At 36.4% G+C, this 27,900-nt stretch overlaps 1 protein-coding gene across 7 annotated transcripts in view; it reads right to left on the reverse strand.

Moving 5' to 3' along the window:
• The window catches only part of ralgapa2 (Ral GTPase activating protein catalytic subunit alpha 2), a 102,616-nt gene that overhangs the window by 71,513 nt on the left and 3,203 nt on the right, over window positions 1-27,900 (reverse strand). For 5 of the 7 annotated variants that reach the window (XM_055038881.1, XM_055038884.1, XM_055038878.1 and 2 more), the window contains exons 2-15: window positions 15,685-15,795; window positions 15,510-15,559; window positions 8,361-8,418; window positions 6,555-6,598; window positions 6,241-6,421; window positions 6,025-6,140; window positions 4,814-4,952; window positions 3,458-3,666; window positions 2,774-3,019; window positions 2,465-2,647; window positions 2,134-2,268; window positions 1,248-1,396; window positions 1,049-1,160; window positions 658-895 (exon numbers count right to left, since the gene is read on the reverse strand). In XM_055038881.1, coding sequence (XP_054894856.1) covers window positions 658-895; window positions 1,049-1,160; window positions 1,248-1,396; window positions 2,134-2,268; window positions 2,465-2,647; window positions 2,774-3,019; window positions 3,458-3,666; window positions 4,814-4,952; window positions 6,025-6,140; window positions 6,241-6,421; window positions 6,555-6,598; window positions 8,361-8,418; window positions 15,510-15,559; window positions 15,685-15,795 — 1,971 coding nt within the window. The remainder of the gene's footprint in view (window positions 1-657; window positions 896-1,048; window positions 1,161-1,247; window positions 1,397-2,133; window positions 2,269-2,464; window positions 2,648-2,773; window positions 3,020-3,457; window positions 3,667-4,813; window positions 4,953-6,024; window positions 6,141-6,240; window positions 6,422-6,554; window positions 6,599-8,360; window positions 8,419-15,509; window positions 15,560-15,684; window positions 15,796-27,900) is intronic. The other 2 variants (XM_055038883.1, XM_055038879.1) reach the window with 1 other exon arrangement.

The raw sequence follows: 27,900 nt of genomic DNA on the forward strand, positions 1-27,900 counted from the left end.
TGAAAAAGTTCTCACACAACATGATGCTGCCACCACCATGTGTTACCATGGTGATGTATTGTGAAAGGTTATTTTCAACCTCAATACAATTGGTCTTCTTTTCCCCCCATTATTTTATTACAATTTTTTCCCTTTTTGTTCTTTAAATACCAGCATCTCAATTAAAACGATATGAATTTATTCTTTTTAAGTAAAAGTTTCATCTTTTTCTTTTTTTAACCTGAAAACAAATATCAACCCTACTTTGTCAACCACAAAACAGCAACATAAAGTATGTACATTGAGTGAATTAATATATTGTTCTAATAAGTTAGTCTTTTTGAAGCATCAGTGTTTGTGGTTGAGAAAAGACATTTTTTGCACTTTAAAGATTGCTGACCACTGGTTTAGGTGAGAAACAATGTCTTGGTAGGTTTTCTGATCATCTTTTCATTTTTGGATGAAAAGATGAAATTCAAAGCTATCAATATTCTTTTGTAACCTAAAACCTTTGTCTATCACAAAATAAATCACAGTAAAATACATGGGAATTTGTGGTTGTGATATGACAATAAGGAAAATTGAAAATGGTATTAAAACTTTTGAAAGGCTCTGTATCGTTCGCCACTTTTTAAAACCATATCCCAATTTTCATGTTTTCACATTTAATCTCCTTACCACGTCCTCGCTGCTTTTTCTCCTTTTGTTCGCTGAGTTTGTCTAAAGGCAAGTTGGCCATGTCCAGGCCATAAACAGAGCGTGCCAGCACAGCCGTCAGCGAGTCCATGATGCTGGCCCACTCCATCACCAGCTCCTCCCAGCAGGTAAGAGAGGACAGCACTGCCAGCAGCTCGTCCCACAGCTCCCGAGATATAAATACGCTGAGGTTTGCTCTAACCCACGCCACAATAATAGTCTAAAAAAAATAAAAAAATCAGGAGAGAAGAACTCAGCTTGTTCGGTATCTACAGTAACTTTTAGGTGAGTTCATGGGGAAACTGTTGATTAAAACTTAAAAATGACTAAACTGCAAAGAAATTTGAATAAAATGGTAAATATTGGCTTTTACCCTAAAAAGTAAGGATGCTAAACTTTCAGCAAAGCTGTCTTTTCTTTGGTTTTCTTGTGGCCTTTTCATTACTGCCTCTGTGATCTTCAGTAGGACCTGCAGCATCTGCTCCCTGAGGAATGAACAAACACGAATCAAAAAGGCATCAACCAAAACAAATCATCTAAGAAAATCACTCACATACTCCAAAGTAACTAACCATGTCTGTGTAGTCATGCTGTGCTCCATGATCATGTGCCGATAGATGCTGAGAACATTCTTGCACACTTCAACCTGATTTTCCAGGAGTTTCGGAACGTCCTGGCATGGCTCCAACAGGAACACATTGGATGAGTTGGTCAGAAAAACCTACACAAATACACAAAGATATATGCAACATGTGCATATGTGGACAGATTTGACATATATATATATATATATATATATATATATATATATATATATATATATATATATATATATATATATATATATATATATATATATATATATATATATATATAAATAGAGAGAGAGAGAGAGAGAGAGAGAGAGAGAGAGAGAGAGAGAGAGAGAGAGAGAGAGAGAGAGAGAGAATTTAATTAAAACAAATTTATTCATATTAGACCAAATCTACGGTAGAAAATAAAATAACTGGTATTCCAAACACCCATTTAAAATACTTTCCACAAATGGGTTTTGTTTTTATTTATTCTATACTTTTTAAGGTTGATCAGAGTTCTTTCAACTCCCTAGACGGTAATCCAAGAATTTCTGTAAAAATTAAACATAAACAAACTAATTTTTTGTAATTTATTAACTGCATGACAGGATGAGGATCCATGTTTACGAAATAGTCACCAGGAGGGAAATGTAAGGAAAAAATACTGATAACTCACTGATCACTGCAAAAGAATAAGAATTATAAGAAATAATAATAGGATCGCAATAAGGGAGGTGGTCTGTCATCCAGACATCCATCATGTTCACCCGCTTGTTCATGGAATTTCACTCTGACAGATCACCATAGCATGGCAGGTGTTTATCGTACTAAAAACAATTATTTCTGAAGGTAATTTCTTTATGTGGGCCAAAGTATTACTGACCTGTAGTGTAGGCTGCATGCCAGCTTTAACGTCTCTATTCTGCTCCTCTGTGAGAAAACCCCGATTGATGGCACTGCTGAACGAGTAAGTCCTTCCCCAGCTTGACGAGCGTTTGTGACCGTGACTTTCAAACGCCTTGCAGAGAACAAAGAGACAACAAAGGGAGAGGCCCAAAAGGTTTTAAGCTTGGATTGTATGGAGAAAGTACAACTTCAGAATCATGAATAATCACGTCTATTTTCCTGTACTTTTACACTCCACACAACAAATGTTTGCCATGTGTGAAAATGATGTAAATCCTGTCAACATTGAAATTTTCTGTGAATTTTACTTTTACATGCATGATGCTTGCATCTGTGTTCAGAACACGCTCCGAGTTTTCATCCACTTCATCTTCCTGGGTAGTTGGGTCAGGCTCGGTCATGAAGACGGGCTTTTCCTGCAGGATCCACTTTCTGTACACTTTGATAACCTTCCTGGTTGCTGAGGCTTCACAAGCCGGCAACAAGAAGGCCTGTGAGATTGAATAGAGAGGTTAGTAGAATGGAAGAAACTCAGTCAGGATAAAAATACAACCAGCAGAGGGAGACAAAGTACAAGATATGAGAATAGTTCTTATGTTTGCAGATATTTATTGTACCTGGTGGAAGACTTCATTGACAAAATTAACATTGTCCCTTGTGGACAGCAGAATGCAGTGCACCATGTCATAGACATGCTTGTGCTCCTCCTCAATGCTACACAAACTGGAATCACTGGGCCTTCGATCAGACAGCGTGCTGCTGTTAGAGTGGCTCTTTTCTGTATCCCCCGGTGGTCCACTAGTATCCCCATCAGTAGTCTTATCTTTCTCCTTCTCCTGGCTGCTACCGCCTGCAGTGACAGTCTGCCAGAAACGAACAGGGGGAAAGAAATTAGAAGTCAGCATAAGTTAAAGAGGATCCTCACAGATAAATAACTTGGCTTCTACAATACAAACTAATATTTTTAAATCATCATCAGCTCTACTTGCATACAAATTTAGACTGCATGTACAGTTCTCTTCTTTTGTAATATATATAGCAGTTGAAAAGAAATAATAGAATGTTATCAAACAATTAATGAATGCTGGAGTTTGTGGAGGAGTTGCACTATTAATCAGTAGGTCATACAATAAGGCATCTCTCCCATATTCCCTATTGATATAGAAGAGAATATGGACGGGTTTTTTTCCCCTTTACATACCTTCTTGCTCTATTCACATTTTTTTTGGTTAGATTTCCCAAAAACAATCTTCCGTTCTTTCTGACAATAAAACAAATGAACAGAGGGGCATCATATTCACCTGGATGAGTTTGGGAATGACCTCAGTGCCGTTCTTGGCGCTCTGCGCTGCAGCAGCACTGTTGACATACTTCTTCTCCAGGAAGAAAGTGACCAGCCAGGTGATAAAGGCTACCCTGGCTGCCAAGTACTGATCCCTGGTGCAGAAGGTGCTCTCATTGTTCCTCGTCACCGGCACATACAAGGGTTTCGCTCTGAGCGGGGGGAGTTCTGAACACAGAACAAAGGAGGCTAATATAAAAACTGAAAGACAGACTTATGGCGCCAGATTCATATTTAGGGCTGTAATTGTTTGAATTACATGTTTTATTAAAATCCTAGGAAATGAAAAGGACAAACATGTTTCACTTTTGTTCTTTAAAACTGAAAGGCAGAACTTCCAGGCAATCTGCATGGGTCTCTCCCAATGCAGCACACACACTTCATATTTCACCAACACCGGTCAAGTAAAACATTGTGTCTAGAATATGCATCAACATCAAGCTGAACGAACTCGCAAGCAAGAAGTGCAAGAAAGAACTTTTTTTTTCTGTTCTTGCAGAGTGATGACCTTCTGTCTTTAGTTATGAAAGAGTCACACTGAAATCTCTGCCCATTTTCTCAAACCATTTGGTCTGTGATCCCTCAGTGCAACAGACTTAACGACCGCCAATTTGACTTTTTCACAACCAAAGAGAATCTACAATAAACATCAAGCAGCGACTTAAAATGTGTGGGGAAATGTCCTGCAGTTTGACTGTTACTGCAACCGACATCTGATTTTTTGCTTCTACCGTTGTCTCTTTCCCTCCTGCTCCTCTCATTTCCCTCCCACCCCCAAGAGTCTGATTCCAATAAGCGCATAAATGCCCGAAACACCCCTTCTATTTATTGATATACAGATATCCCTGACCACTTGTCTGGAATTTTCAATTGCAATAGGAGTTCCTTTCAAGATTTGATCATGCTTCTGCAGTATGCAATGTTCAGCTGTTTAGAGCAAAACTAAATGATTTTCATTGGAAAATTATTTAATCATTTCACATTAACAGATAAGGAGTCTGTGTAACAATCATATTTGTACATTTTTGTGAATTCACTTTTGCATTTTCATTTATTTTCACATTTTGTTCTTTTATGTTATTTTAACATCTATCACTGGTATTGGGAAAGTAAATAAATCTTACAGATATTGTATCTGATTAATTAATCATTTATTTTTTCAACTGTTACTTAAGTAGCATGATATATGAAACTAACATTTTCACTATTATGCCATAATAATCTGATACTGAGTCAGGTTTAATATATAGTGTGAGAATAGTTGCTTTACAAGGCTTCAACAACAAAGAGACACATACTGAATGAATAAACTTACCTAACAAAGGCTTATAAAGATTTGTGAATTTGGTGAAAGAAGGGAATAGATGTGGAAGATAGTACTTCTTGAAAAGACTGAAGAGAAATCTGAAGCCTGTGTCTTCATTCTCTTTGTTCCTCCATTCTAAACTGGATGCCTGAAGCAGACAAACAGCACAAAAGCAGACAAGGTCAAGACAATGTTCATACAGCGAGCGTTTATTGTCTGTGTGACAAGGCTCATCCATCATAAGAAACAAAACTCAGGCAAGATTTAATTGGGTTAAAATTAACACTCTGAGCAGCAGTTTTCTGCAATAATATGATTGAAATAAATGCTGGTTAAGAATGACTGCTTATCACAAAATACTCAAAAAAGATGTGCATCATGCTAATCAAAACAGTTGACACTTTAAACAGGATATTGTTCAGTAAGGTATATTGTGGTAATCAAATTTGTAATCATCGGCACTTAAGCCTCAAGATTAACTCATTACATCACAGATTTCTAAATTAAAGTTTTACACAGGTCCTGCATGCAGTGAGATACAGAGAGGATATAAAAAAGGAAAAACACACACAAAGCACTTTAAATCATATAAACAATGATTGCCTAATAAGATTGCTCTTTTTTGCCTGTTTAATAATAACACATACTTCAGTGCACTATAACAGAACATCATTTCACAGTTGGAGGTCCTATGGGATGTTTTCAGCAGAAATGCTAGACATTAATAAGGCACACATTTTGTAAACAACAGCTGCAACTCAATTGTATCGTACTTGTTTCAGTGACAAATTGGGAATATGGCAGCATGTCAGTTGGGCCCCCATAGACAAAAATAAATCCAAGTACAAAAAAAGAACAAGTAGTGATGTTGTGATTGGGGATTACCTACTATATGAACATATGAAGCTGAATTGACCGTTTTCCAAATTTCATACAATGAGTAAATATGACCACCTCTATACATGCAGGACTTTGGCATTTAATGGCCTGAAGAACACAGATGCGTGCTAACACAATGTTGAGGTAGAAACGACCTTGTGGAATGGGTCTCATGTTTTCTTGCAGTTGAGGTACGACTGAAGTAATTTAGAAGCCCGACATAAAAAAGATGAGTTTTATTATGTTCTGATACCTGCAACTCCAGATTTTAAAGAAGATGGACTTGCCTTTTTCTCCTTGATTAAAAGTGAGCCATTTCACAGCTAAAGTTTATTAATTACCTGGATAACCATGTACTTGAGCAGTGTTTCAAGAAAGTAACAAGTCAGGTCCTCTGCAACCTTCTCTCCAGACACAGCTGGAACCAACGGAGTGATCTCCTCAGGCACTACCTTGGCTGTACAGATCAAAAATCCAAAAAATAATGATATGAACCACATTATGAAAAGAAGGACTCTGTGCCAGCAAAATAAGCAAATGGCCTGCATCTAAGTCACCTTCTAGGGTATTAGAAGATGGGTTGTTAATGATGGTGTCAAGTGTGCAGGGTCCTCTAGAGGAGGGAACAGCAGGGAATCCCGGGACCAGACAGGCAAAGATAAGGAACTGCTCCTCGGCTGAATTGTCCCGTAGAGCCTGAAGCCACAGCAGGAAGAGACGGATCCCCTCACAGCGGATCTAGACAGAAGATAAATTATCTCATTTTATATTCAAATTCAACTCAGTTTATCTTCAAAACTTCATGTGGCAGGAAAGTAATGTTTCTGCATTTGGACATTCATATAAGAATTAGATACAATCAACAACTTACTTTAAATGAATTTCCAGTGTGCAGAAGTTTTTTCAGAATAGAACCTGAAAAAGAGAAGAAAAAAAACAAAACACGTTTAGATATTTTTGAAAACCAAAGTTACAAAGACACAGCAACCCCATAAACTGTCGTTTTCACTGAGACAAATGGCCTTTGAAAGGGGATCTTGACAAATGAACAGGCCAAGTGGCACATCATCACATTTTTCCAATCCAAATTAACATTAGTTGACAGTACAACGAATCCATGAAGCCAGTCTGTTTCCTCTGTAATCAGATGAGACACAGCTCTGATTGCGAGCCAGAAGGGGTTTGTGTGAATTAGGGTACAGTTTTGACAGGCAGCAAGCAGCTCTGTTACTATGAGGACAAAATGGAAGGGCAACATATTTTAACTGATTGTAAACAAGAGAGCTTTAGGGGTAGGTTCAAGACCATGTTTATTTGGAACATTACTTCATATGTAGGAAAGTACATTACTAATCAGAAAATAGAATAAAACAAAACAGAAGAATAGACCAAGTTATTGGTGCAAAAAGTCATAAAATTAGGTTATTTACCAATCAGTTTCTTCATGATGTGTATTAGAGTAACTGTACTTTAATTATTTTAATATATATTGGAGGGGGTTTGTGGTGTCACCACTATGTTGAGAACGATTTTTCCTATGAATTTATAGCCGACATTGCTATAGTGGTTCGACTGTAGCTCACAGAAGCACAGTCAACAGGCTGACACGTGAGATGAAACAGGCTGAGATGAAGGTATGAATGGGGGCTTGATTGAAAGGTGGATACATGTAAAAAGTGGAAAAATGGGGAAAAAATTTAATTCAACAAATGACACATGGACGACATGTAATAATGGATTTATATATATATATGTCTTCCATTTGCTTTTTCATAAAAAATTCAGACTATAAGAACATCATACATATGCCACATATTCAAGAACTTAGCAGTACAATAAATTGAATGATAATGTTTTTTTACACACATACAACACAATGGAACATAAAATAATTGGAAAATCATTGGAACAAATTGCAACAGTTATTGTAAAAGCTGCAAATGCTAGTTATCCATAACCTGTTGGCAATAGGATTTACAATAAAAAAGGTGATTGTGTTGTTATACTTTTTTCATCTGGTGTCATCATCAGAATGCTGGATGCACAATAGCATAAATTCATCTTTTCATACTTGCGGACTTGAGCACAGAAGTATCTTAACAGCGGTGTAAAATGTCTGTGACCTTGCAAGTCTCAGTTTGAAAGGGACTAAACAAATAAGTCATGAATGTCATTCCAGCCACCCAGGGAATTTGTCAGGAGGCAGAGACGTTGAAGCAGTACTGGAATGGATGTAAAAATGTGATAACAAAAAATATGGCAGTTATCTAGTCTCAAATGTGAAAATAATTGCACCACAACTTGACCAGTGACACATGAACCGATGAGTGGAAGAGAAAATCCCCTGTAAATGCAGGGTGGGATAAATGGCCAGTCTGTAACACTGATTTAGACGTGAACTGTTTTAGCCATCAGAACTGATAAGAAACAGTTATAATTGGGGTCATCAATCTTGAAAAAAATTGTGTGCAGCAGCACACAATTTTTTAAGTGTCCCTCAACTAAATTACATTTTAAATCAAGTGCTTATTTGGATTTTCAAATGCTAATCTATTTTTCCTTCCACATATATCACTGATGTGTGCTTGTGATTGTTTATACTTAAATGTCTCAGACATTAGAAAAGTTCAAACAATAAACAGAACATACACATTGCATATCTTGTCTAAGTACATACCTATACTGTGAAATTGCCATCTGTTGTAGATTTTCTCAGGCAGAAGTTGAAGAATTTTCTGATGAAAAGAAAAGTTATGGTTCGGTTTATGAAAGGTTTAGTTGTTGAAGTTCTCAAAAAAAGTAGCAACAAACCAAACACCAACAGAAGAAGAAAGTAGAGACTAGAAGATAATTGAGATGCACTATAATCAGACCGGTTTTCAATTACATCAGTTCTGATCTGTGAGAAGTTGAAAAAAAAAAAATAATAATAATTATGTTTTTATTGAAGACAGGCACAATGAGAAAAACAATCAAAACAATACTCTTACTTTATAAGGTTGATAAAGATAATTAATTACAGCCAAAATAAGACAATAACTTTTTTCCCCAAAATGAGAATAAGACACCAAATATTTATTTAGTATCCATTTTAATAACCATTACATCAGTTTTTAAGTAGCTATTAAACTAGATAACTACATAGAATAAGATTGATTATTATATTGGAAATAAATGTCAGTTGCATTAGTGTGGGATATATAGACAGCCAAGCTGTTACACTTCAGTTTTGTGTTGCTTCTTGGCTCTCAGTCAGAAGTAAAACTAGCTCCATTTCTCAAACAGACAGATAGCTGAACTCAGGTCTTCAAAACGAGAGCCCACAAACCCATGGGCACCATCAGTGGGGCTGCATCTGCTTTCTAAAAACAGTATAAAAAAAAAGAAAGGTGGTAACGACTGACTTTACTTTAGTAAGTGCCATCGTTTGACTGAAGAAGTACATGTTTCAGGAATACAGTGCATTCACCCTTTGCCTCCACTTTTCCTAGAAAGTGTGCAGAACCTTGAGACACAAGAGAGCACTCAACACCTCAGCGTTAACCACGTTACAACTCAATTAGTGCACCCTAACCTTTCAGCAGCCTATCATTATTCCTGAATCCAGCGACAGGTTAGCTGGGTCCCGCTGGAGAGATTGAAAGAGGAAAAAAGCCTGGGGGGGAAACACTGCAACTGTGGCCCCCTCGCTACCTGATAGTCGGTTCACTGGGATCAACCTGTGCTCCCGATGGTTCAATTCTTATCAGGCCTAATCACTGACCCAATAAGTCTTCATGATTGCAATGTGGAGGTCAAGCCTGCCTTTTTACTGCTTTACCAAGGCAGTTCTGACCCACTTAACAAGACAAGCATTGCTGGACAGCATAGTAAAAAGCTCATCTGCCCCAGAGAGTGAGAAACTGAGATAGTGAAGGATTTGGAGCATAACAGGAAGAAAAAAAATGCGAGACCTTTAAGGCCAAAAAGATTAAGTCAGCTGCAGCTATACAGAGCTGCAGGAGCATCACACAGAGAAAGCTCACAGGATGGAATCATTTTAAAGGTAAAGTGATCAAATTCTTAAAATGTTGAAGATGTGTATTTTTACAAAATAAATGCATCGGTAAATGTAACACTAGCAAACTTCTGATGAAATTTAAATGGGGGCTGCCAAAGTGTGCCCAACAATTAAAACTCAGTGTTCTAAAGCTAAAAATTAGCATAAATTCTGAGGTAAGCTACAATGTACTCAATGTAGCATGTGTAGAGTCACAAGCATGTTGAGTAACTCTACTCAGTATGTTAAAATTAGTGTATAAGCTAAAACTAGTCAAAATGCAAATGTTAGCCTAATTGCTGCAGGTGGTATATGGGGTATAACTAGCATGTTGTCTTACATTGACTTCCTTCATTCAGTGTGCTAAATATGGAGAATTAAAAAAAAGAAGATAAAAAGCTTAGTTTAGGGAAAAGGCACCTCCCCCAACTAGTGGGGGGCAGTGCACTGCTAATGTTTGTGCCAATGTTAATGCTCTCCAATAACATTTTTATTGCTCTTGGTGAGTTTTACAAAAAAGAAAAAAGGTTTAGTGTTTTTTTTAAATCATTTATTAAGAGAAAATGAAGCATGTATTACTTTAAGAAAAGACACAATGATAATCTGTTCTGTTTAAACTTCTTTCTGATCCGATTCCACAGACATGATGATATGCGTGTCCAGATGGGAAGCTGCACCTTATTATTGATCCAACATGGGAGTCTTACATCCCTGTACTGGAGCTGTACTTCTCCCTGGGTCAGCAGAGACATTATGCCAGGCTGCAGCACAGCATGGTAGCCTACTTAAGCCCTTCCCTATGTGCGAGTGCGTGCGTGTACAGACACAATATCATTGTCTTTCCTATCTGAGAGCATCAACAAAGGAACACAAACGAGAGACGGATAGCTAATGCAGAAGAACTCCCTGTAGTGAGGGAACAGAAGCACCAACGTGATGAATTTAGTGGGCAATATGAGGCGAATACAGAGTCTGCAGGGCTAGAGGTTGGAGGAGTTACTGTAATCTGCAGCCATACTCCAGCATAAAGATAGAGGCATTATTGTGGTACTACCGCTGCCTTAACGCATTTACATGATCCGCACTTAGGTTTCCAGTGGCAGAGCCAGAACATGACAGCGAATATCAGTAGTTTATGAGGGCTTTTCAAAGGGAAGTAACAGATGTATACTGTTCTCTGAGGAACATTTGTCATTTACACAGTCTTAAGGATTTTTGACGACATAGAGAGGATCACAACATCCAAAGATGAAACTAACAAGACAAACAAACAAAAAACTTAAAATCTGCACACAGCACTGCACTAAGAGCATATAAAATGTGGCAAACTTATGAGGAGCATCAATACCACTAAATACTTGTGCTTGAGTCAAACAGTTTACTTCTTATGCTATTTTATTTTCAAACAAAGTGTTTTTAGTTTAGCTAAACTAAAAACATCCAAGATAAATTTGAAAAAGAAATGTCAAAATGAGACAAAAGACATTAAGCAAAAATATCCAATAGAATGACCAGAATTACATGGCTTCATTCTCCTCAAGGGCCAGTGGGTGGCAGCAGCAGCCTGCAATAACTAATTAGGTAAGGCAAGAGTGTCTGGATTGCACAATTCATATGCAAAGTATTATTTAAAGTTATTTATATGAAAAGAGGAGAGAGGTAATAAAATCACATTCTAAACACAAATAAAAATATATGTTTAAAACAAATAGCTTAGACATGATACAAATTAACTGATAAAATTTGACATGTACGTGAAAATATTAGTCCTGATTTGAGGGATCCACCAGTTTCTTCACATTTCAGTTCTTAAGAAAGGTAAAACTGCAAAACTGCAAAAAATGGAAAATGCTTTCCTTTGATTAGTTCTGATCCTAAGAATTGTGAGAAAACTGAAGGATCAAGATAATTCATTCTAGATAAATAAATCTTATGTTTATAGTCATTTTCACAGATAAAAATATCACAAAGCACTTTACAGAATTTTATGAACAAGCGGAGAGCAGTGATTTAAGGTATTATCCATTTTCATCGTATTGGACATGAGTCTTGCTGCAGCACTTTGAATAAGCTGAAGCTCCCTGATATTTGGCTAGGAAACTTTATTTAGGATACATAGACCAACAGACTTAAGACAATTAAAGTAATCTGAACTCCTTAAAAAAAATGTTGGAATTTGTTGTATCCTGTTTTGACACAGATTTTCTTCATTCTGGACATTTTTTTAAAATAAGAGAAGGCTTTAGCAATACACTGTAGCTGTTTTTAAAACTAAAGACCCAAGGTTTAATTAATGCTTTGTCGTATTTAGTCTTATGAGTTGCTGCTCTCTAACCTTGCATTTTTGGGACCAACAACAATGACTTGTGTTGGGGGTTTATTCGCATTAAAGTAGTGGAAATTCTGCTGGCCGCACGGTGACATAGCTTTGACTGTTTTTTGCGATGCAGTAAGGTGGTCCTGGGTTTGATTCCCAGCCTGGTATCTGTCTGCCCGTTTTCCCTGAGAACATGTGGTTTTATTGTGGGTACTCAGGTTTCCCTGACAGTTTCTTAAAACTGTCAGGGAAATGACGGTGATGACGGTGTGTTATGAATCAGTGACCGGTCTACCTCACCATTTGCCCAGTGAGATTTGTTCAAAATTCATTAATTATAATTGTTAACCACAATTCTCTTGGTTCTCCCATTAACAAAGAAGATGAATACCAATAAGATATCCTTTAAATATGGAAAGGGAGATTGAAAGAGAGAACAGTAGAGGGAATTTGGAATGCTGATTCAGGTCCGGTTGATAGACAAGAGGTCACAGAAAGGCCATATCCTGGAGCGAAAAGGGTCCTGGAACAGACTTTCTTCTAAATGTTGCTGGTTTTAAGGGTGTCCCTTAACCTGTCCCACAACCTCACTGGCACCAAGATAAAAATGCTCTCAGACAGTGAAGAGTCATGTGGGAGCATAAACAAGTCAGGAGTCCCTGAAGGGGTGAGAAACTCACTCTGGTCTTGTGACAGCAAAAACTGCCTTGTAAAACAGACTCTGGTCTTACATTTACTGCTTTACTCAGTGTTTGTCATAAAAGCATTTGCCTATTCCTCTCCTTCTCACTTACAAAAACAAGCTGGATTCTAAAATGTTCTTCAATATAGAGAACCACATATTGTAAGTTCAAAATAGAAATCTTTTCCCAGGGAAAAAAATAATTAAATCACTGTGAATTATACTTTGATATACCGTAAGTGTAGTTTCAATAACTATATAAAAAGCAAGTATAAATGTTATGATCTATGCAGAAAAAGTGTACTTAAAAACTCAACATTTGTAGAAGTCACTCAGGTCACCAAGAAAAGCCTGATTTAGCTATCAACATTGCATGTCAAGGCTCTGAACTTCATCAGGGCATTTGTTCTCGGTGTTTGTAGTTCTCACATAGACTTAGGCAATCAAAACACTCATGCAGAGTTTTGATTTCATTTTGTCTATTTGTGAATTAAGGTAAATTCTATCAGTTGTAATTGAATTAAGCAGGATTTTCTGTGATTCAAACCACATGATCTTTATTTATGTCACATCAACTAAAGGCTATGTCAGATGTGACCATAAACACAGTAGCATGCAATGTATGAACACACTCCACGTGAAATATTACCACCTTCCTAAGAGTAATTTTTTGAACCCTCTGAAAAATCACTACCTCTTTCACAAACATCATTATCAATCCGGAAATGAAATATTACCTAGAAATCTAACTTATTAACTAATTCTCATATGGTCTACTTAGGCAGACCAGTTAAATAAAATACATTATCAATACATATTCCAGTTATAATTATAACTGAAATATTTTCACATATGTTGATAATAGTTGACACAGAACAAATTAAAAAGCAACGAAACGAAACCCAACGAAACTGATATGATTGATTACAGACATCCTCATTCAATGTTTACCTTATCATGATAAATCTCAACTCTTATGATTATCAGTTTCCAGCACTAATGACAAGTAATGCAATAAATGGCCATCGCTTTTCTATAAATATAGAAGCCTCTATAGCTGGGCTACATTATAACAGTTTCTAAACATCAACTGATCTAAAGCAGTAGTGAAGTAACCATGAAAACTAAATAAATGCTGATATGGATGTAATTATTTTGCTTCCAAAATCGTTTTCTTCTAAAATGTCTCTGGATCCTAATCCAGATGAGGGCTGTACAGCTATCATGTTGCAACATTTAACATATGCTTTTGCTGAAATCTCTGTGGCAGCAGACACGAATAAAATCCTGGAAAGGAGCAGTGATGATTGCTGGTTGAATGGGGGTTGGAAAACTCCAATTGAGCTTATGGGCAGGAACAAAAGCATCCACTCAAGGTACCAAGGATCAGCATGGGAGCTCTCACTCCCCCCTCTGCAAGCCACAGAAAAAGGGGTCACAGGCTTGATCATGGCTGAAAAGTAATCCCCATGCAGCAAACTCTAAGAAAACATGCATCTACAATACACAACAAACATATCTGGATGCTGCTGAGACACCATATTCAAATTTTTCTGGTGGCCCAAAATATTCGTACCACAAATATAGTTAGTATAGATGTGTTATTCTTCTTAACCTGTCCAATCTAATTAAAGCGTGTGCAGGACCGTATAAAGCTTTGTCAAAGACAAATTGGATTTTATTCCAGACAATTATCAAACTGGATTTGAAGCTAGATTTAATAGAGGAATTAATTTATTCTCAGCTTCTTTTGATGAAAATTAATGATACAAATTTCTTTCCAATTATTCCCTTGCATTAAGACACTCGATTCATTCCAAGGCAACATTAGCCATTCATGTGTGGATTTGCTGCATACAAATATTCAACAATGAACTGCATTTTCATACAAATAGCATACAACTATCTTCTAATTCATCTGCCATCATTCCATTAGCACATAACAAAACACCTGGTTAAACCAGATAAAAGACACAGCCTCTGATAACAAATTTAAGATCACATATGAGAAAAATTACTAATATAACAGTTTGGAAAGAGTACGTTAATGTAGTGTACCAGAGCTCAGGATCAAAGAAACTCTGTATCTGCCCTGTACACACCCACTCAAAGCAAGCTTATCTACTCAGCACACGGGTGAAAGCACACGTTGTCACAGACGGGGGCTAAAAGGGGACAAATGAGGGTTAAGCTGCTTTCAATATTGACTCCATAAATATGGAAGAGGAGTGAATCCAGGATCTATTTACAGGTCAGATGAGTGGCTGACATTAATGACAGTCAGGGCAGTTTTCTTGATGAAAAGCAGAGAGAAAGGTTGACAGAAAATGTTGAAAATGACATGCTGAACAAAAAGGAACAGAGAGGCTACTTCCATTTTGTTTTGCTGCCATCTTAAAAGACCTGCCCATAGCAAATGTAACTAGAGAGCTGATTGTTTGTACTTGAAACTTGAGCTGGCTTTGCAGTGCGGTTAAAAAAAAAAAAGTAAAAGGACTTTAACCTCCAGACCCATCATCTCACATACACTTTGGACATGCCCTCTGAGATTTGCATTAACTCTGGGCTTTTAAAAAGAAGTAATGATTGAGCTGAGCGTTTTGTGGTTTTTTTTGTTTTGTTTTTCACAATCCGTTCTTGCTATTCAGGTTCTTGAATACAGGTAGCAAGCAGAGTTCTAAGACAATTGCAATTATGATCCCACCCCAGAGCTGAGCTGAAAAACAGGTTGTAGACTACAGTAGGTTGTAGGTGGATCTGGAACATGAATAGAGGATAACTGACTTACTTCAAAAATAAAGAGGATAGAGTCCAGCTCTTCCCTTTGAGATTTGTTCCCTGAAAACACACAAAGCAAAAATATAGAGTGGAAATGAAATATATTTGGCAAGAACATGATCGTTAAAAACACAGAGACACCAACGCGCTGAGGCTCAAGTGAAACTGACATGCCTGGTACTTACCTTTTTGTTTTAAGCTGCTTTCCAGTGTAATGAAATTTTCATAGAAGATAAAATAAATCTGTGAGCAGTTGCTTTCAAAGAATGCCTTTAGTTCACTCTTGTCAATGATGTCTGTGGAGACAGAAAAATAAGAAGAGAATTATGAGTGTGTGATGTTGGATCATGTTTTGTAGACTGAAAATTTACATTAGTCTATTAAATAAAACCTTTACAAATAAGAAATTAAAATATAGTCATAGTTTACTAAAAAAAATAAATAAATGAATAAAAAAAAAAACTCTGGTATCAGGAACACCAACTCTCGCTCCATTCCAGATGCACACAATTTCCCAAAAAGTAGAGTGTCAGTGGACACATATGTGCAACGATTAGCTAAAAAAAATTAAAAAATTGGAGTGGGAGGTGTGGGGAAATACCTGTGGTAAAGACTTAGAGCTCCCATCCTGGAGGTCTGCCTCACTCCATTCATATCATTTTGTTATCATTATTTAAGATGGTTTGTTGACACGTGAGGCGTTATAATTATCATTCAAGACATTTGCAACTTCTGGGTCAAACACACATTCTGTCAGAATATCACAGCAAACCCATACCTACAAAGTATTTCCTAAGAAGAAATATTTCTTTTCAGCCTAGCATGTTTTTGTACACACTTAACCATATTATTTCTTTCAACATACTGATGTAATTAAGTAATAAATAAATAAAAAATTTAAAAAAAAAAAAAAAAAAACTTTGACCTGCAGACTAACAGCTTTCACACGCAGAGGACATGGCCTCTTATATTTTCAATTAACAATTCAGATTTTAGAGTGTTTTTGGCAAGTTCCCATTTGGTATATTACATATTCTTCTAATTCTGAACTGATGAATTTGTACCATATTCTGTGTCAAAGCAAAGCCAGAACATGTCTTTTGTATGCCAGAACTGCAAAGTAATTCCATAATCTCCCACACTTTCACTCCCATAAACCCAAAATGTAAAACATCTGTATGTATGAGAACAAAAGGTAATTTACCTTTTTCTGTTATGAATCACAATGTAAATGAATGTATGGTTCTACAAAAAAAAAAAAGGACCTTAAGCCCTCTGAGAATCACCAAGTTGTGTAAACAAAGAGGTCTGACTCGGTTGTCATTTATTTACAGAAGGAATCGTTGGTCAGCACTAATACATGTTGGTAGCGCCGTAGCATCAGTAAAGTTAAGTGAAATATTGCAATGAGCCCTAAACAGATAAACCATTGACATTTGATAATGTTTAATGGCATGGAAGTTCGATAATAAGGGAGATATTGAAGGGAACAGTCAATTCAGTGAGTCAAATGCAGTTAAAAATATCATATCACTATATGACATAGCTTTGCTTCTTTGTTTACATGGTCAACATTTAGAGAAAAGGAGAGACAGATGTTTAACTCTATCCTGAAGGATTTAAAGGCAGCTCCACAAGAGGATTCTGCATAAATTACGGTGTTAATAGTTGAACAAATGAGTTTTCGCTCAGCTCCTTCACCTCATCTCCTTTGCCTTTTAGATCCAATAAGTCTTCTGCAAACATTTGGAAGAGATTATTAACTGCCTGCTTTTACTGGGTCAGTGCAGTTGTGTCAGTCAGGTGACACATCTACATATTTAAGAAGGGTGACACAGTTGATGTGTGTTGCACTGGTTGTGAATATCCAACCACTGAAGAGAAAGTTTTTTTTCATTTAGTGTTTCATTGTCGGTATTGGTTGGAGTCCTGCTAGTAGGTGACCCTCCACCCAATCTCTTGTATTTGCAGCATTTAATAGGTTTTCTTTAAGGATTTCCCTATTTAGCCCCACCTGTTTTTAGTCAAAGTGGTCCCAGATCTCATCTCAACATCATGTTGCCATCACCACTATGTTTCACCGTTTAGAGTTAACTTCTGGCAAATGATTGCACTGAAATTGATTGAGGGGTACGCAAGTAAAGGAGCCAAATACATGTGAATAACACTTTTCAGATTTTTATGCGTGAACATTTTTTGATAATTATCATTTTACTCTATTCAGAATTTTATACATACAATCCCCAAAACATAAAGGTTATGTATAGGGACAGAATGGGTAGACTTGTGCAGGGATTTAATACTTTGCAAGGTAAGTGTTGGAGTGCAATGCTGAACATTGATTTTATCCAAATGCAAGTACATCAAAACAGGTGAGTAGCAAGCTAAAAATCATACTTTTTACATTTCCACCTATATTGCTTAAAAAAAGCTTTCATTTGTCTGACTGTTTCACTTTCTTTTAACAATTTGCACAGCACAAAACACCTTACCATAAAAAACAGATACTGGGAATAAAATCTTACATTTATGATACAAAAAACTCCAGTTTTTGCTTCACGTGCAGAACATAAGATGGGGTGTTTCTGAATAATTAAATGTAGGTCAGGAGGAGTCCTGGAAAAATAACAGCAATTAAGGTTCACCTTCTGTTGCAACGACTCCTGTACCACATGGTAAACTGGAAACCTTCCAGAAGCTGTTCAGCTCCTGGGGAGTGCTGGAATGATGTACAATGCGAGAGAAGCCCAGACCACTTATCTGTGTTCCCAGATTAAAGCAGAAATAATGAGGACGCATGATGGGAAAATTAAGTCACAGACAAAATTGCTTAGATTTCAGCCTTGATGTAAAAGAACAATCTGCAGAGCTTTAAGAGGAAAACTAAAAGGTCTATCACTCAAGTAATGCACATCAAAATGTAACAAAATCAAACACTAACTGCACTGGAGAATAAATCCTGTAAATGGAGTACCTAAAATTGCGAAATTGAGACAGAGTTCAACTGATTTCACAACAAATTCCATCATTTTTATTTCAGTTCCAGTAATCCACTAGCAATTATTTAAACAAAGAAGAGACAGTTTCAATGTGTCAGCATCCTTGTGGCTTAATGTTATCTGATATAGGTGCAGTTAGCCTGCAGGTTATCAGATGCCTACTGGCAGTTAAAACATTTAAAAGAAATTACAATTAACTTGGTGGAGGAAAAACTAGAGTGCTAATAATGGCAAATGTGAAAAATAACATACAGACACATTTAATTTAATGTATGATTTATAACGTTTTCAATTCTTTCCCATAAATTTGATAATGTTAGTCTATGGTCAGTCAGAGTAGTTATTAAAATAGATAAAGGATAAGATATAGCTCTAAATATTAAGGCTACTTGAGCCCTCAAAAATGAATAGCCTGATATGTTTCAGGATAAGTTGAACTTTGCTAAACTTTAGATTTTAAGTAGTCAAACAAATGGGAAAGAATTATATCCAATAGCTTATTAAAACCAGTTTCAAAATTTCTATAAGTAACAAGTATATATAGAATGAGTAAATATTTAGCTCTTAATAATAAAATCTTTTTATGAACTTCGTACAAAAACACAAACCCAGAACTCAAAAGGTTGAGTAAATCAATAAATGTCCACCACTTCCATATATTTCTGTTACAAATCAAACAGCAACATCATCTTGTTTAGTTGTATGCTATTTCATATACCATTAAATGAATTAACTGATTAAAAATTGATTCATTTTGAGTGCAAAGTAGCAGCTGCTGGTTGGAGCAAAGTCTGCAGAGCAGCAAATATTTTATTATAATTACCCAGCTTTTTCTGAACCAACTATGAGTTATTAGCGCTGGAGCAATTTTATCCTCCTATATTGAATGCTTCTTGGGGGTGTTTGGTTGATAAGCAGCAGTGTCTTCTATCAATTCTTTCATTGTGAAATATCAGTAAATATATCGGACATCAAGCCTTCTATCTGCATTATTATTAAGTTTGAAGGTTGTAAAGTGTCAACTAAGCGGACATTTTACGATCAGTATCTAAGAAGCGTAATCTTGGAGACAGAACGACCAACGCTGTGGAAATCGTCAGTCCGTGCCACCTAGAGCTGTAGCAGCTGGAACTGGTAATGGATTTTCACTAAAAATTTAATACCTCTATTACTGCTGCCTATTATGCTGGTAATGAGTTTCACTATGTACAAAGATGGTGGAGATTTCTCAACCTTATTCATGTAGGGTTTGCTTTTTCAGAATGCTTTTTTGGTTGAGTTGCACAAGTAGCCACAGAGATTCATTCACTGCGCAGAACAGACTTCTCAGGTGTCCTCAGCGTAAGGACTGGGCGATACAGAAGCTGTTCCCTGGGCCTGGGAATGCTGAGGATGACACTATATCCTCTGAGCCCAACAAAGTAACCGTTTTCCTCAAATGACACTTCTTCATCTGCTAAAACTCCCTTGTTTAAGACAAGAGGGCTTGTGTAGAAAGTATCTGGGGAAAACACCAGAAAAAAGAGCTTTTGAAAGAGCCGGAGACCTTAACCTAAACACAAAATTAAATACACTAAGTTTGACTTCATTTTCCAAACACACAAAAAGAAGAAAACACAATTCTACCATTTAAAAACTTATAAAAATCAAGGCAAAAATAACAGCCTAAGCAAACTCAGACCATACATTTTGGTATACCAGTATAAGGAACTTGTGATATTCATGGTGGTTACGAACCACAGACCTCCTAAAGTTTCTTCAACACAGTCATTCACTACAAGCCCTAATATATATTTTGTCAGTTTTTATTCTTATCTCCACTGCAAATCACAAGTTAATTGTAGGCATTAATCACTAATTTTGCACTTTTAATTGTGTTACTGTTTTACAATTTTACATGACCTGGGAGGAGCTGAAAGGCTGTTCCATCAAAAAAGAAGCTGCTGACAGAAAGAATATTTTTAGAGCGTTCTTAAAATTAGGAACTGCTCACAAGAAGCTAAACGCCTTCTGATGAAACGCTTTTTGATCCCAATCACAAGAGGTTAGGTTTTGAGAATTTGAGGTGAGATATTATTATACCCAAGAATACAGTACCAAGTATGGTGGTGGTAACATCATGATGAGGGTCTGTTCCATTCCCAGTGATTCTGATGTACAGCACAAAGTAAATGGAATAAAAGGAGAGAACTACTTCAAAATTCATAAACGTTACCTCAGATGAGCAGCTTGATGGTTGATATTTCAACATGACTGTTTTCTTTAATAGGACAATAAGCAAAAATACACATCACAGCCAGTTCTGGAATGGATAAAGCAGCCTTGCATTAACCTAAAAAAGACCCTTGACCTTGGCTGCTTTGAAAAGTCCATGGAGTATTCTTCTGACTTTCTGATAAGGAAAAGAGGACATATGTTCAGTTGGAATTTGGCCAGGACCTTCATGGCTACAAAAATATTGTGGTTAAAGTCCAACTTTCTAAAAAAACATTTGGGGGAAAAAAATGACAATAATTCAAAACACACAAACCTAATCTGCAGGTCTGAAGGCACACCATTTGATTTTAGATTTATTCTTGTTAAGTTTACACTATAAAAAAAGAAAGGTATTTAATTGTGAAAGGGAACCGCTAATATAATATTGATTACTTAGCAATGCAGTAAAAATGACACCTCTGTGAGGTGTTAAAAATGACACCTCTGTGAGGTGTTACTTTCAGCCTTTTTATTAATAACTAAATGTTGACTGAGCCATCTTGAGAACTGCTGATGCTGATAAACTAATGATTTAGTGACCTACAATCTTTGATAAGTGTGCTCAAGCTAAAAACTCCAACAATAAACCGGTTTGAGTCAGATGAGAGGATTTCCCATTGTGATACATTTCCTGTTAACCAGCAGAGAATATCAGCTCTTTTACGCCCACATCAGACGACCAGCTGGAAAATGCCAAAGTTGACATTTATTTTGCAGGGCACAAAACTACTGTATCCTTTTGTAATGTTCTAAGGAAGCAGATGTTATCAATTCACTATGAGTTAAAGATGTTTCAGCTTGTTAGTCTCAACTTCATCACAAAAAAACTCAGATTTTTGAAGCATACGTTTAGTTCATAAGAGCCTCAAATGAGTAAACCAGGGAAAGACTGAATTTAAACTATTTTTGCAGTTCCACATGAATAGGTAGTGTGCCTTTTTTGTTATTTTAAGCTCGGCTAACAAGATGTGTGTGACACTACTGTGTGCACTCTAATTGCTTGCTGAGTAAACAAGTAGGTGAAGGTCATTTAGCCAACTGAAGCCTATGGCAAGTTTAAACATCATCCTACTCTGCCCTCCAACCTTTATTCAAACTTAATGAGCACACAGCACATCAAATACATCTTTACTGTAAAAGTAAGAGTTGGAATCAGATTTGATCCTCTGGGAAAAGTCCAATATACGCCATCTATTACACCACTTGAGGCAAAGTCATTAATATGCCAGGTCATACACAAAACCAGCCCAATCAAGTCTTTGATTAGACAAGCTCATTTGCATCAGCTCTGGGTAACTAACACTGCAGGTGCCCTATGTTCGTGCCAGAAAGAATATAAGGGAGAAAAGAGTGATGTGGTTTTTTGGCAGCATCTTCAGGAAGAAAGAAAAAAAAATAGTACTCTTTAAGGACCCCAGAGAAGAACACCTGAAGGGTACGACTGACAGAGTGAAATAGTGAAGAGAAGCAAACACTTCCCTGGAAGAAATTAAATAACCTCTAGTCAAAGACAAGTTGGAACAGTAATGGTTTTTTTCTCATTGCATATTGCACATGTATTTTGCAGGTATATAAAAAAGAAAGTCCAATCTTTTATGTAGCTCATATGCATATAAAATTATCTAATTTACCCAATTCAGTGGCCAAGAAAGATGTGAAGTAATTACTGAAATTGATCGAGTGTCATATAAGCTTGTCTGATCATAATGAAATATATCTTTAAATATATCTTTAAGGATGATATTTTATATTATGTTGAGCAACAGTGACAGATCTGCTGGTGAACAGATGGATAATTTTACACAAGACTGAATGATGGTGGGTTAAGCTCAAAAGCTACTAAAAAGGAAACTGTATTCTAATTTGTATAAATGGCCTTTTTTTAAACAGGGTGAGATTTTGGCAAATAACAGGAATTTACACAACCTTTAGGACATCTTGCTGTCACTCCATTTCACCTCTGCCATTCCTTTCAATTGTGTTTGAAGAAGGGTTCTCATGACAATAAAATTACAAACTCGATATTGATATTATGAAAAATATCCAATGGCATTTTTTATGCTTTTGGTAAAAGCATTTCCTGCAAAATGCTGTTAGTCAAGAATGTTTCACTTCACTTCACTCATGGTGCATGTAATTTCATTATGATGCAACTGTGCCAAGCTCTGTCTGGGTGTGTCTTGAATTGTGGTCAATGTCTAGCTGTGTAACAGATTGGGATCTAAAGGGCTGCACAGAGCCCAGTGTGAAATTGTCACAGCAGCGCTCTTTACAAATGGACATATCTCAGCAGTTGATCATAGAAGACCTGGCAACTTTCACTCCATCATTTCATGCAACATTATTCAGAGCAATACAGTGTCATAATTATCATAGAATCAGCTACGTCAGACTTTATTTACCAACCTAAAACTGGCTTCATTACATGTTGAGTGCAAAAATGTTAAGTGTTTATTTTTGTATAGCTTTAAATCCTCTAAAGATTAACAGGAATTTGGCCACTTAGACCTGCAACGTAAATATAAACCCATTCCATGATCGAGCCCTGATAGCATCTGCTGCCACAGCAAACCACAGGTCTTGGATGTTTGATTATTCAGAAACAATATAGGCAAACAGTGCAACTAAGAAAACAGGTTTTCCATTGGACACTATAGATATCATACACTTGGAAGCAACAGGAAAAAGGTGTTTTAATATCTGTAGCTGGCTAGTTGAGAGAATGAATAAGCCTTTCATTCAGAACCACATGATTTGTGTCATATTTGAGTTCTGGTGTTTTGCCAAAGCTGGAAAACACATGATGAGGCAACAATACCTCAGAATAAAAAAGAAAAAGAAAGAGTAAAAACAAGGCCAAACAGACATAGGTTTGGGGATAGATACAGCTGAAGTCACTCGTTTACATACTATTATCATAAAAATGCCATTATTTTAATGGTTTTATAAGACATAACTTAATTCTTGCTAGGAAAAATGCTTAGTGTGACAATCTGTACTTGTTTTGAATTGTCTTTAATCCACAAACTGACTGACTTTTCAAAGATAACTTGTCAAGCAGTCACGGACAAACGATAAGCTCTCTGCAAATCTGAGGTTACTAGATTTCAACTTAGTAACCAAAAAGTCGCAGCTCTGATTGCTAGTGCTCTGGTATAAATGCTCTCCAGTCACTAAATAAATACCAGCAGGAGCAGTCCAGTCACATTTAGGGAACTGGTCTTGCACCAGCGACTCTTGATGTGACTTACCCAGCCTCCATGCATTTCCATGTCTAAATTTGCTATTCTAATGACTGAGGGATTGAAGGACAGGACTTCTTTGTGTTGCTAAAGGCTTATCTTAACAATACCACCATTGCTTCCACAGTGAAGCTATTTATGTTTTTCCACTTCTGCTTTTTCACTTCACTTGCTGAATAGTTTCTTAACAGAGCTATTAAATAAAACATAGTCAATCATAAAGTATTTTTTTTGCACCAGCATAAATTGTTCATATCATTAGCAGCATATTGCATCAAAATGTTTGAAAGGGATTAGTATCAAGTCTTTAAGTTCATCCTTCTCATAGGAGTGCCATAGTGATGATTAGGACAAATCTGAAATAACAGTATTGTTTTGTTTGCATCTAGGATCAATTCAACAACTTATCTAAAGCAGTCTTTGTTTAATTAAATGTTTTGTATTCATGTTTCTTGGAGGCTAAAGTAAATATTTTTTTCCGAAAACATTTTTAGATTTCATAGAATACAAACTGATAGATTAATTTTAATCCAGTCACTAAGCATCTTGCAACTAAGTCGATCAGATACTGACCGATTGGAAACTGGTATTTTTTTTTTTTTAACAAGTTTATGCAGCATTCATATCCACCACTACCATATCAAAATGAAAACAACATTCTAAGGTTTTCAAACCTGACAGTCTGGTTGACTTGGTTTTAGCGGGGGCCAAAATTGCAATATTTATCACTTCAGTAGGTGCTGTTCTCTTTCACACCACACTGTCATACAGACTAAACCATTTAAAAAATCTATTTATCCCTTGCCTGTGGTGGCGCTGCAACATGAACCACCAAAGAAAACAACACAAAAATCTTTGAAGAAGATACAGAGAAGAACTTCCCAAAACCACTAGGGATTTCTCCCTCTAAAACTAGACTTGCACATTCAATTTGGTTGTATTTACCCATAATGCCCTGCGGTATAACCCACTTCTTGCTCATGGAGCATTGTCTGATCTGCTTGTATCCATATGCATTTGAACCCCACCAGAATTCACTTCAACCAAACTGAGACTTATATTTGTAGGCAGACCAGAGTTCACCTTTTGGTCCACATCAGCCTGATTGAGCATTCCCATCTCCCCAAACGAAGTGAACTTTCTAGGCAAACGAACCAGAGAAAACAGAGTTAGTGTGAATGCACCCTTAGATGCTGAAAGTTACATCTGAGAATATTCAATTAGTCAATTTCAGTATAAGTGAGGAAGTAAAAAATAAAAGTTGTATGAAGGTTGTGTAAAAGAAGCTATTCATTCAGAAATCTAATAGAGAGTTAGTTAACAGAAGTTATCACTAAGGTGAATGCATCACAGCCAAGTCACTCCACATTATCCTCCTCAAAGCCAAATTAAACTTGTAATGGAACAAGCTCACTTTGGAAATGTCTTTTCATAATCTTTGTCAAAATGAATGGTCTACATTGTGTTAGTGATGCTTATCACACTAAGCGTACAAATCACTGCCGTTTGATTTTAGAATTCGTTATTAATGTCAACATTGTAATTATTTTGTCTTTGAAACTTTAGAGAAAATGTTGAACTGTAGAGCTGTTTAACAGTGACTGCTCTCTCTCGGGTTCAAATATAAAATTAATAACCTATCATAAAAAGTTCATAGCTACAATAAAAAAATGATTTTATTGTCTAACAAACAACAAAATAGAGCTTTTTCAAATACTAACTTAAATAGCTGTTTTTGCTGTAAAATAGAAATTTTTTTGCACAAAAATATGTTCATCAAGGTGTATTACTATGCTATGCTGTATTTTTTTGTTGAGTTTTAATTATAAATACCGCTATCCAATAACTTGAAAAAATGTACTAACTGAAATGAGAGTCAACTATAATCTGTATCAAACTTGAAACGTGCCAGTTCATGATTAGTACATCGATAAAGTGCAACTTTTCTGCTTTTAATCTTCTTGTTACAATATGAGAGACTGAGTATATTCTCCTGCCAGAAAAAAAACCACCCAAAAAAACACTTTACCACTTGTACAACTTAATAACATACATATAGGGAACAAAACTGAAATGATTGCAAAATGTTTTAAAGAACCCTCTAATATTTGCTAAGTGTTATAGTGACATACCATTTAGGTGGTGATGTTACACGTACATTGTGCCAGATAAAAGAAGATAAGAGCTATCGCTGCGTGTAAGCCTAAATTAAGTGTTTAACAAAAAGGGGGGAATTACAAGCTGAGTGATGAAGCGTTTACCTCAACCTCAGAGAGAGGACCTTCTCAAGAGCCCTTCTAGTTTTGTAGTCATAGCTTCTCGTGGTGCTTCAGCTTTGATTTCCTCCTATAACAACAGCACTTTCAATTGACCCCAAAAACACTCAAAGCCCACAATAAAGGAAGGTAAGGTATCAGACACTTCATTTACTTTCTGTAATTAAAATGCAGATCAGAGTCATCCATCTATAGTAGAAGTTAAAATGAGGGTGCAAACTTAAACTACAATACACCGGTTATCACTAGCAACACTTGGTACACATGCATTGTAGTTCCCAAGCAGTTCAGCATCAGATGCGACCTGAGCTTGTTTTCGCCAGCAAAGAAAGCCACTTCTGGTTTTAGTCAAACCAGAGGTGAAAAATATTTATATATATTTTCCCTCTCAAGTATTTACTGAAATGATTTCCCACCACTTCTTAAACCCTCCTTTAAAGTTCTCTTTTTGCAATAAACTGGACCCTGCCAGGCTTCATGGAATAAGGAGCAGGTTTGGACCAAAGAGGAGAACAACCACCACAGAAAAGGAACTGGAAAGAATATGCAGGAAAAGCACCCCCGTGTGCCACCAGTGAGTGGAGCAGTGAGCGATCAGGTGGTTGGTTGGCCTGCTGTAATTAACAACCTCAGCCAAAAGCAGCCAGGCATGACCGACGAATTAACATGCAGCAGCTTTCACACACTATCCCACAGATCCGTTCAGTGAGCAAAAACAGTCTGAAAATAGCCTGGCCCATGAATACTACAGTCTGATTCAACAAGCTTGATTAAGAAATAACTGGGAACTGTTACAAAGCTTTCAAACACAAACATTCACAGCTTAACAGAAGCTTTAAAAGTAACTTTAGCAGTAATTAATGGTATTTTACAACAGTGGCAGCTTCTGCTTTATTCGTATCGTCTATAAAAGACATGCTTGTACAATTTTCCAAGTCAGTCACACAGCAGGTTAAAGAGGTTAGGATGAATCATCTCTACTCACAGGTCGGCATATACTGAAGTTTTAAAGTTACAGTTTCCAACCTCTAATATTTTAAAGTTTTAAGTCCTCATATTGAGATGTCTGAGAAAGTGATGGAGTAACCAGAACTATCTGCCTACTGTATAAAATCTGCAAGTAAAGGTCTATTGTCTTCTTAAATTTGCTGCTGCACACTGGTGGTTTGCTAAAGCCACAACAATTTCCACTTCATTAAGAGAGGGACACATTTTAAAAACACGTCTAGTCAATAAAAACAGTGTGGAAAAAGTTAAAACCCAAAACACAATCATATAAAATAAAGCCCAAAATTGTCCATGCTACTGGCAGATTTAGATTCGAAATAATCTTTCCCTTTTACCAAGACGTTTCTGTCTGGACATCATAAACATTTTTTGAAGCTGTCCAGTCAGACACCAGACTTAAATACGAATAGCATTCGGTGGAGAAAATTAAGGACGTTCACAGACACAAAACTCATCAAAATACCAGTGGAAACATGAAAAATGTTGGTCTGCAATTATAGGAATGGTTAGACTACTGTAACACAAAGATGTTTCCATTGATTTTTGATAAGGCCACAAAAAATTTACATGCCATTTTCAAAGTAAAATATAAATAAACATGTAACTAATATTTTTTTTTT

The sequence above is a fragment of the Poeciliopsis prolifica genome, unplaced genomic scaffold (assembly GCF_027474105.1).
Source record: "Poeciliopsis prolifica strain line A6 unplaced genomic scaffold, Auburn_PproV2 SCAFFOLD013, whole genome shotgun sequence".
NCBI classification, from domain to species: domain Eukaryota; kingdom Metazoa; phylum Chordata; class Actinopteri; order Cyprinodontiformes; family Poeciliidae; genus Poeciliopsis; species Poeciliopsis prolifica.